This window comes from Myxocyprinus asiaticus, chromosome 17 (genome assembly GCF_019703515.2).
Source record: "Myxocyprinus asiaticus isolate MX2 ecotype Aquarium Trade chromosome 17, UBuf_Myxa_2, whole genome shotgun sequence".
Taxonomy (NCBI): Eukaryota; Metazoa; Chordata; class Actinopteri; order Cypriniformes; family Catostomidae; genus Myxocyprinus; species Myxocyprinus asiaticus.
Genome location: NC_059360.1, coordinates 47,028,388 through 47,040,000, shown reverse-complemented (window position 1 = coordinate 47,040,000; position 11,613 = coordinate 47,028,388). Strand labels below are relative to the sequence as shown.

The 11,613-nt window shown below is 34.8% G+C and overlaps 1 protein-coding gene across 1 annotated transcript in view; it reads right to left on the bottom strand.

The window, feature by feature from the left end:
• The window catches only part of LOC127455167 (1-phosphatidylinositol 4,5-bisphosphate phosphodiesterase beta-4-like), a 47,743-nt gene extending 36,130 nt beyond the window's left edge, over nt 1-11,613 (bottom strand). The window contains exons 1-11 of the mRNA XM_051722814.1: nt 11,530-11,613; nt 10,184-10,264; nt 8,608-8,667; nt 7,131-7,274; nt 4,364-4,443; nt 3,124-3,177; nt 2,947-3,028; nt 2,637-2,737; nt 2,208-2,265; nt 704-812; nt 1-195 (exon numbers count right to left, since the gene is read on the bottom strand). The exon at nt 1-195 is cut by the window's left edge and continues 16 nt beyond it. Of these exons, the coding sequence (XP_051578774.1) occupies nt 1-195; nt 704-812; nt 2,208-2,265; nt 2,637-2,737; nt 2,947-3,028; nt 3,124-3,177; nt 4,364-4,443; nt 7,131-7,274; nt 8,608-8,667; nt 10,184-10,264; nt 11,530-11,613 (1,048 nt within the window). The remainder of the gene's footprint in view (nt 196-703; nt 813-2,207; nt 2,266-2,636; nt 2,738-2,946; nt 3,029-3,123; nt 3,178-4,363; nt 4,444-7,130; nt 7,275-8,607; nt 8,668-10,183; nt 10,265-11,529) is intronic.

The window sequence follows — 11,613 nt, the reverse complement described above, 5'->3', positions numbered from 1 at the left end:
GCACCTGTCTGTACATCTCTACCGATGACTTCCCTCCAAACTGTCTGCCGGTCAGGTATGTGTTGTGAGACGAGTTGATGAAGTAGTGAGACAGCGGCTGATCCATCTCCTGATAAACCTCCAATCGATCCAGAAACACTGGGGCATTCTCATCAGACATCAGAAACCGACAGAACCCGTCACATGACATCACACCTGCACAGATCAGTTCATTCATGCATACACAACTCAGATGATCAAGACAGTCCAATATGTATTTATGAGTCCTACTGTACATGTATGTTCATTAGATGGCACAGGAGCAACTGAGCACCAGGAGGCGCTCAAATGTCACAAAAATGTGTTTGCATACCGAGAACATGAAGCAGAGGGGATGTTGTGTCACTCTGAAGGGGTTTATTTGGCAATAATGACCAGCTTACTGTGCAGTGTATTATACTGCTAATTAATAACTAATAACTTGAGTTAAAATTATCTTATTATGTGAGAAGAAAGAGTGCAGAGTGATACCAGAGACATAAAACTGGTACAAAAGCAATGTAGGAAAATAGTCAATAAAACAGTTTAGTGTTCATTGTACAAAAATATTTGACTGCAATCACAATCAAGTATTCCAGAGAGCAGTACATAACATAAAACATGTCGTAAGGCACATCGAAAGAAGAAATAATCATATATATAAACACAATAAAATGTCACAGACCTTTTCTCTTGAGTTTCTCATCAGGTTCATATCGCTCGATGATTTGAAGAGCACGTTTAGCGTCATAGAACGGGAATAAAATCTCATTCAGACGAGGATCACGCTGATTCTATTCAAGTGAAATAACTGCAGGTTACATATTTGTGCAAAGTAAATAAAGATATAGCACTTCATTACACATGCATGGTACTGTGATGTAATCGGATGATGCCACTTTGACATACAGTGGCAAGAAAAAGTATGTGAACCCTTTGGAATTAGCTTGTTTTCTGCATTAACTGGTCATAAATGTGATCTCATCTTCATCAAAGTCACAAGTATAGACGAACACAATGTGCTTAAGCTAACAACACACAAACAATTATAATCTTTCATGCCTTTATTGAACACATTCCATTAAACATTCACAGTGCTGTGGAAAAAGTAAGTGAACCCCAAGGCTAAAGACGACAAAAAAAGATAATTCGAGGCAGGAGTTGGCAAACCTGGCATTCAATTACGGTAACAAGATTGGAGGTGTGGGTTAGAGCTACTTTGACTTATAAAAAGCACAATTTTGAGTTTGCTATTCGCAAGAAGCATCTGCTGACGTGGACCATGACTCGCAAAAAAGAGATTTCAGAAGACTACGATCAAGACTTATTGCTTTGCATAAAGCTGGAAAGGGTTACAAAGTTATCTTGAAGAGATTAGCTATTCATCTGTCCACAGTTAGACAAACTGTCTATAAAATTTAGTACTATGGGTACTCTCACTAGAAGTGGCCGTCCAGCCAAGATGACTCAAAGGGAACACTACAGAATGCTCAATGAGGTAAAAATGAACCCTAGAGTGACAGCTAAAGACTTGAAGGAATCATTGGAACAGGTTAACATCTCTGTTCATGAGTCTACTATATGGATAACATTAAACAGGCATGGTGTTCATGGCAGGACACGACGAAGGAAGCCGCTGCTTTCCAACAAAAACATTGAAATCATTAGTTATTCTCTGCTTCTGACGTCAAAACGTAAATGATCATGCAGACATACAGGCTATACAGCTCAAATAATACACAGAAGTGTATACTCGGTTACACATACACTAAGTTTTAACAGAAGATTTAATGTAAGTGCTTTTATAAAATTGAACGGTTTCAAAAATTTGGACCCATTCACTTTCATTGTAAGTGAAGCACTGCAAAATAGCAAAAAAAAAAAAAGTATGTAAACACACTCGCAGGAACAAAGAGAACAAAACAATGCAAAAAAACATTATTATGCATGATCTCATGTTTTATATGGCGACATTTTGTCATTCAAGGTGCATTAACAGTAATGCATGCTGCATGCTTCCTTTCTACTGCAATCAGATGTGAAGGTTTCTCTGAAAGAGCTTAATGGACACTTTATGAACGTCCATAGAGTAAACATGCCATCAGGGACAGGACACAGCCGTGAAACTGGGACATTCGCATGCAACAGGCAGGAAACCAACAGGAAAATTCATCAGTAAAATCACTTACTTCATTCAGAAAGTGAACTAACTGGTCTACGCTTAAATAATCGCTTTTGTCTCCCCTGCTGAAAGAAATGCAGCACGTGAAAGATTTAATAAACAACACGAGAACTCTGTCCTTCTCTCTCTACAGCATATTTTTAATTCAAGCTATCTAGTTACATTAAAGGGTTAATATTCAAACTCCTCAGGCAATGCATGTTTAAGTAGAACACTGTCTAGTTAGTAAATTAAGTGTTGTGCAAATCATGGGAACAACTCCTCTGAAACAACATTCATTCATGCAAACAGCAACGTTTCTTTAAAGATACAATCCTACAGCATATCACTATTTATTTTAGTTACTATGAAAAACTTTATTTACAGTATGGTGATTATAATAGGATCATTCTTTCAATAAACAATATGTATTTTCGGTGAATGGTTGCATGCTTACTGTTTCTTGAACAGAACTTCAATATCGGTTCTTGGACAGATCTTCTGAGTAAGACTGTAGAACTTATCAAAGGTAAAGATTTCATGTTCAATGTCATCGTTCTGTAAAAAAAAAAATGATAAAACAAAGAGCAATATGTAATTAAAAATGAAAGCTACTGTACAGTCAGTGTGGCCCACATACAGCTCAAATCAATACTGTTTAGTATAGTGTTACAATTACATAATGATTAATACAGTATATCTGTCCTGAAGTTAAAAAAAATCAAATCATGTTTAAAGGGGTCAAACTCAGTACTGTTAAAAAGTACCTTTCCACTGGGTAAACCGAGATCTTTCAGAGCATGGAAAATCCCCTTCTCAGTTTTACCTGAAGCAAAAGTTCTTGTGATACTGAGGAAAATTAGACAAAAGTCATGGTTTAATATCCTCAAGCTAGACATACAGTCTAAACACTTTAGTCACATTTAAAAAAGGTCGTAGAGTACCTCCTAACAGGTATCTTTCCATTCACATTGGTCAAAAATGACAACCGCATCCAACTACAGGGAAACAAATTAACAGCAAAGGAGAAAATTGAACTTAAAAATAGAAAGGCAAACACTGGCATTAAAGTCCATGTGTTTTTTTTTTTCAGGGTAATCTTCTTATTTTTTAGTCATAAACCTTGAATATGAAATCTTTAAACCATCAATACAAAACACATTAAAACGCTGTAATCACTGAGGTGATTTATATCAGTGCTAGGTAGTCGTGGATTACATGTAATCTGTGTTATGTAGTCAGATTACAAAAATCAATTGCTTGTAATTAGATTACATTTTATATACTCATAATCAGATTACAGTTGTGCACACAGACCTGATAAATAAATACACTGAAGATGGAGCGGTAATCCACACATAAATGTCGAACCGATTGCAAAAGTGCGGTAAAGTTATCTTTAATTTCGCAAATTGCTTTTGTACTCAGTTTCAAAAATGAGACAACATTTTCACTCTTTTTTTGGGGGGGGGGGGGTTGTTGATTCACAAATATAACTGGTCTGATTTGATACCACACACAAAATTATATCAATACTCATATTTTGATCCATTAGGTAAGTTTAATGCATTTAATGAATGGTACAAGCTTATCTTACTCAAATGCATTTGATATTAAATAAACAAGAATTAGGTCGGAGGTAGCCCAAAAGTAATCCAAAAGCAATCAGATTAGATTACTTTAAAAATGTAAACCAAGAGATAAGGTTACAGACTACAGTTTTATGTAATTTGTTATACACGGAAGCCCTGAATGAGCCATTTTTTATTTTTTTTATTTTTTTTAGGTGCTTTCCTGAGCCTATGTCCTTAAAATAAAATAAAAAATTATCTCTGACTTATTTTTCTACACATTTTTGTTCTCTATTTTTTTTCTCTCTAAAATGTTTTCTCTATTTTTTTTTTCTTTAGCATCTTTTTTCTAGAGAAAAAAAAAAGGAAAAATTTCAGAGAAAAAAATAATAAAATTTTCTTTGCCTGAGGAAAAAAAATGGTTAGACATTGGCTCAGGAAGTCACAAAGACACCTAAAAAAAAAAAAATAATAATAAAAAAAAATAAAAAAAACACTTCGTAGTGAAAACCTTCATGGCTTCTGTATTAATACTGTACATACAAGATTGCAATCCAGAAGTAATCCACCCAGCACTGCTTGTATCTCTATTATATCAGCGGGTGGCACTCACTGTTTTGTCAGGCAGGTCATCGGGCACAGATTATTTGCTCGAGAGTTATGAATCAATGACCGTAAACCATCCGTCCAAAGCTGTAAATACACAGATGAAAATACCGGGGTAAAACTTAAATGTCTGCTAGTTTTGATCTCTTACAGGCCAAAATTATTGTCGAACTGAAAAGTACTTAACCTCTGTAAAGCATGTACATTTTACTAGTTTGGCTTTGGTATCAAACATCTTTTTTGAAACTTCTGTCAACATTTTATCACCCTCATGTTGTTCCAAATCCATATGATTTGCTTTCTTCCGTGAAACATAAAAAGGAGATTGTTCACGCTGCTCTTTCCCATACAATGATCAGTATAGTGACCAGAGGTTGTTAAGCTCCAAAAGCACCATAAAAGTAGTCCATATGATGTGTGTGTGTTACTGTCTGTTCAAAGTCTTCTGAAGCCATTTAATTGCTTATGTGACAAAAAGAGCAAAATTTAAGTAGTTATTCACTGACAATCTTTCCCTCCGCCAAAGCTCTCAAAACCTATTCGCAAAATTTTTGAAACTTTTTCAAAACATCTCCTATTGTGTCCTTCATAAGATAGAAAGTCATATGGGTTTGGAATTACATGAGGGTGAGTAAATAGTGACATCATTTTCATTTTCAGACTAACTATTAATTTAAAATTAAGCAGTGTGAAAGAAACCATAAATGTTATTATAATATAAAGGTTGCATGATTGAATGGTAGATTTGTACTGATGTTAGATGTGCTGTAAACATACAATATTGACATTTTATAAACACACTTTTCTCTCTCAGTGCTCATTGTGCGTCAGAGTTTTATGAGTGCTCTATTTTTACACAATAATGAAGGATATTAAAGAACACCACTGCTAGCACTCAAATGCTAGTTCTCCTAGCGGATATATATTAATGAATCGAGCACATGTTTTAGACAAAACATGGGGTGAGACCAGCAGTGGCCTGAGACAGCAGCTGCTTGAGGTTCAACACAAGTGCACACTTCCCAGGGGTCATCAACGGTCCCTTGGGAGGGCAGATAAAACCAATAGTGCTTGAGGATGCAGAATTAGGAATTAGACAGTGAGGTTGATGATCTTCCTTGGGGGAATGTGTGAGTTTTCATGAGATATGAGACAAAACATGTCCGACAATTTTATCTGCCATTAGTTTTAAAAATAGCAACATATTCACTCTGAAATTAATTAAAGATGATCTAGTAGGTTGGTTGATTTTCGAAAAATTGCTTTGTTTGTTGGAGCATCCCGACTAGGTCCTATTACAGTAGCAAGCTAGCAACACTGCTGCTGCATTCAATAAATGCGATGCAAACTATATTTTATTTTGTTGACACCATGAGATCTTCTGTCTGCTGGTGGTGACAAATCAATATATGTAGTTGACAATCAATTCTGTACCATTTTTAAAAATTTATTCTCAATTTATTCATAAAATAAGTTATTTAACCCTTTAAGCCCAGATAGGCCAATGAGAAAAAAACAATTGTCAAAATATTAATAACTACAGTCTTGAACAACACAAAATAGGTATCGTTTGAAAGCTTACAAACTCTACTTTCCAATGCATGTAGACATTATGACCAAAATTGAACAAGTGCTTTGAATTTGCAGACAAATCAGAAGTGTTCCATTTTGATCATTTATAAAAAATAAATAAATAAAAAAATGTGCACTGTAGATATTATAGCAAACAGTAAAAACATTAAATTCATCAAATAAACATGCGTCATATGCTGTTGGAATGCTCTCAAAGAGTAGAATACAACCAGCCTATTTGTGTTACACACAGACAAAAATATAGCGAGTAATAGCTAAGTATATGTCTTTGAAAATTATGTTGGTGTTGCTTATATGCCGCGTTTTCACTTATAAATTACAAAAATAAATAAACCAAACATACTGATTATCTTTCAAACGAGCCCACACACAAGGTAATCAGATGTATAGATCATTAGATAATCCACATGAAGCACAATGTTACATATGACCACCAGGAGATGGTGCCAAATACATGACACAGACTCGATGATGACTCAAATGACACAGAATGAAACTCATTCTGTGAAATCTCATTACTAAAATCATGTCTGCATGCTATGCAAACCTTTAGTCATTGTTGTGTTTGCATGTGGAATTAGTTCTTATGTACAGTTATTATGTTTTATTTGTTTGGAGAGACTTTTGGACAGTATGATACATTATTTTTGTAATGCTATAACTTTTGATTGCTTTGTCGTATCAACACAAAATGTTTCTCAGATGCAGTTGACATGATTGGAAACAAAACAAAAGCTGTTTTTCAGAGCCACCTTATTTACACCCAGAGATATCTAATGTCAAATAAGAAAAATACAGGGAATAAAGTAAATGTTTGGCTATTTTTTTGTTGTTGTGATTTTTCAGCAGTTTCTTAGGCTGAGAGTCTCATAATGTACCATAATCTATTCTATATAATTAAAAAATCCTTCTTAACAATGATACCAAACCATCCTTCTTTAAAAAAATAAAATAAATAATTATCATTATTTTTGTATTTTTTTGTCGAGTTATAAGCCTTTAATTTTGGGTATGCCACTGAAAATGAAAATCTTTAAAAACACCTTAAGAGCTTAAAGGTTTAAATGAAATCTTTGACATGACAGTTCGCATAACTTTGCAAAAAAAAAAAAAAGTTTTTGAGGATGTTTGCACCACATAAACTTTTATTTTTACTACTTGTCTGGGAATGCTTGTGTTACCTTGGCCGTGACATTGTTTTGCGCGACTATGTACGTGAAGCTCAGGTTGACCAGATCTGTGCCGCTGCATATGCAGATGATTCGACTCTCCAGGTTACTTTCACATTTATCTGTGGCCTCCAACGCCGAAATAATCTTTGGGTCCTACAGAAAGAGACGAGGGTATAAAACAGATTTCATATTTATTAGAGCTATCAGAATTAACACAATAACGCATGCAATTAATTAAAAATGTTTAATGCGTTAATTTTTAAACACTAGTGTGAAGGGTGGAAACTTTGTAATGTGTTCACCTGGAGTCATTACACTGACACACATGCCACAGCGCCAGAGCCCTTCTACCAAAGAGACCCTAAAGCTTAGCATCCGCGGCGGTCCCAGAGACATTCTATGGGCTGTACTGTCGTAACATGTTAGTTGAATGTTACGCTCAGTCCTATGATAGAGCCGCGGAGGTTGTTATTTCAGTAAATAAAATAATCTCTGACAGCACTTCTCTGTCAGTGATAAAATGATGGAGAAAGGAGCTCTTAGCGCTATTTGATGTACAAAACAAATCCAGATGGGACTTGTGACAGAAATCAAGTATTTTTCAGGCTATGTACGGCACATGGTGAGTTCAAAGCGGTGCTCAACGCTGGTGTTGCTGCCCTGACGCCGGACCCAGCTTCAGGAAAGCGGATAACCACAGTCTACTGGCAGATTAATAGTGTGGATGATGAGAGTTTAAGGGATTTAATGCCCATTGCAATGAATATGAAACCTATGTTGGGACTAGTTCTTTCAATTAGTCAAACTCCCAATTAGACTTTGGGAAACATTTAATGTTACTTGAATTGGTGATATTTTAGTGCATTTCTATCTTTATATTGTGCAAGGCTCTGTTTGGAAAATGTTAATAAAGCATTATGTTGTTACATATTATTTTGTTTTCTTCCTAAGTTGGAAATAAATACATTTTGACAAGAAAAGAATTACTGTATATATAGTGTCAAATTTCAGCACTTTCAAAATATGCGATTAATCGCGAATAACTACAAAAAATTATTTGATTAATCGCGATTACAATTTGTAATTGACTGACAACACTAATATTTTTACATAATTCTCAAAACTATTAGGTGCCAACAGCACAAGTACCTTTGAAATATTTACAATGAGAAAGACTAGTTCATAATTTTAAAATTAATAGCAAAAATAAGTCATATTGTTACAATTGTTACAATGGTTAGGGGCAATTGTAACACTTGAAATAAATGGCACTAACACTCTGTATCTCAGAAAAAGTAAACTGTTAATATATATATTATTGCTACTTTAATAATAAACAAACAATTTAATAAAACAATATTACTGACTAGTTTCACCTTTATATGATATTAATTCATCAGATTATACCAACATTTTGCATGGTATGCATTTTCTAAACTATTGTTTGTTAACTGGTGTTTACTTTTTTGCATGGTAACAGTTTTACCTTTGGTATAATTGTATCACGTATGCTGTTGATTAGGGAACACTCCAACACTTGACCCTCCTATGAAATGGACAAGAGACAAAATGAAAAAATACTGTCAATGATAAGGCATTACATTCTTTAATCTGATCAGATGTGATGCATAGTTTAAGTTTGTAATGGAATTCAAGTGTACTGCACACTGAACATTATACACTGAATTTTGCCTACTATTTCTTTTTCTTATGTGAAAGAGTATGCAGTATGCAATGGTAAATGTTTTAAACTGAAGTATGATATACAGTATGTCCTCACACAACCTCACTTTGGAGTTTGGAATAGCATACTACCATACTACTCTTACTATCTATTCACAGTATGTCACATGTTTAACCCTCCTATTGTCTTAAGATACTTCACCGTCCTTTTGTGCTTTGGGTCATTTTTGACCCGTATTGAAAACCATTCAAAATGCATGACTTTTTGATTAGTGTAAAACGACACTAAACACCCCCCTCACTGAAATCTGTTTTATTGTGGTCCCAAAGTGTATAATAATAAGTTGAATTTATAAAGAATATAAAAAAAAGGGGGCCTGGGCAGCTTAGTGGTAAAAGACGCAGGCTACCACCCCTGGAGTTCACTAGTTCGAACCCCAGGGCATGCTGAGTGACTCCAGTCAGGTCTCCTAAGCAAATTGGCCTGGTTGCTAGGGAGGGTAGAGTCACATGGGGTAACCTCCTCGTGATCGCTATAATGTGGTTTGTTCTTGGTGGGGCGTGTGGTGAGTTGAGCGTGGATGCCGCAGTGGATGGCGTGAAGCCTCCACACGTGCTATGTCTCCGTGGCAACGCACTCAACAAGCCATGTGATAAGATGCGCGGGTTGACGGTCTCAGATGCGGAGGCAGCTGGGATTCGTGCTCCGCCACCCGGACTGAGGCGAATCACTGCACGACCATGAGGACTTAGAGCGCATTGGGAATTGGGCATTCCAAATTGGGAGAAAAAGGGGAAAAAAATCACTCACTTTTGGCATTTTACAACATCTGAACAATATAACAACAATTTCTAAATTTATTCTACTTGTAGAAAATCCGCAGTGTACATTTTAGAGTTGCAATGGTCCGTGTAAATCTTTACAGTTTATTTTTCAGACCATACCAATCCAAATGTAAAAATAGAAAAACGGTTTGAAACTTTAATTTTTCATTTTTTCAGGTTACTTCAAGAATGGATAATTGATCTTTTTTTCTTATTTTCTTACATTTTACTCTATTGTGACTATATATATATTATAATTGACTCATCACAAATTTAGTTTTTTCCATTTTTTTGTGTCTAGCAATTTGCACGGGGGGGTTAGGGAACGGACTGCTTATTATTGTATGGACGTTGAGGAGTTTAAATGTCCAGTTATGATATCAAAAATAAAAACGGTTATTTAGCATGTCTTTTTTGGGAGTCCAATATTCGATATTACTTCCAATTTATTCATCACAATAGAAATGGAAGGCATACAAGTAGTATGATATTCCAAGCATAGCTACAGACTACTAGACTAAATACTAGAAACTTCTTATTTAAACTCTTATTACCTTTCCTTCACTTTTCCATGTGAGAAAGAATCCAAAAGCATCCACTTTGATAAAAGAGTTTGGTTCAAACACAAATGGATCCTGCAAAAAAAAAAAAAAAAGAAAGAAAGAAAGAAAGAAAAACATGTACACCATAATAAGTCAGCTTTGATTGTTTGGCATAACTTTAAAACTATAATAGACCTTGATGCATTTGGTGCATTTAACTCAAATATTCACAGTCCTTTAAGCCCATCATCTTGTTTACAACTTAATTATAGAATGATTCACTCATACATTAAGAGCATCTATGGGAAATTTCAAATAGGAAAATAAAAACTGACTCTCTATTTATCTTCCACTGAATTAACGCTCCTTGTTGCATCTTGGGAAGAAATAAACACAGTAAAATAAACCACCTTCATAATGTCAACAAAATCATAATTCTCCTCCCACTGCAATTCAGTATTCAAAAGAAAGCGGCAAAGATATAAAGAAAACAAAACAAAAATTAGGCTGATTTTCACTTGATATCAATAGCGAGAGACCCTCAAGTGCTCATGGGAAATCTGTGCACTGGTTTAACAGCTCGAGTTCAGTCTGTGACACATTGTTCATGAGAATCCAGCCTTTCAGAAAACTTGTATTCCAAGATAAACTTCTCCGGCCCGACCGAATATTCCCAAGGGATGTGATTCTTTGAGAACACAGATGGTCACAATATCCTCCGTGATTAAAGAGCATCTCCAGAGCAAGAACAACTTCTTTGTGAATGAATGCTGACATTTCTTTAAAGACAGAAACTTCTAAGATTAAGCTGTAGTATGTTTAGAACAGCTGAGCAATAAATTAGATTTAATTTGGCCCAGTACTAGTAGAGTCAACAACATGTCTGGGTCAATTTCACTCTAAAAACAAAATATTATATACATTTATACTTGTATATATATATATATATATACAGTACATGCTTTTTTTTCTACATTGTGACTATTTTTATAACAATTAAACAACTTCTCCCCTCAAATTCACATTACTGTAATTTGTACGGATGTTTAACCTTTATTATTATCCTCAAAGGTGATTATTATTAGATTCTCATTACTGTAATGCAGACAAAAATGCTGTTATCCAAAGGATTTCTTTTAAATTGCACAAGTACAAAAAACATATATTTTTGGTTTGTTTATTATGTTAAGGAAAAAGGTGTGAACAAAAGCCCATTAGAAAAGATGAATATAATATGAAAGTAGCTAAAAAAAAAAATTATGCAATTAGGGTTATGCAAACATTATTACATTTCTTTCAAAGTATTCTGTTTCAGGTTAGAACTTCATTCTGAAGACAAATGTGAGAAATATTCATACCTCATCAAACCTGTCAAAATATGCCCCTTCCTGCATGAAGAGTGGAACAGGCCTTAGCCACTTGAACTCGTACGGTTTTGCCAT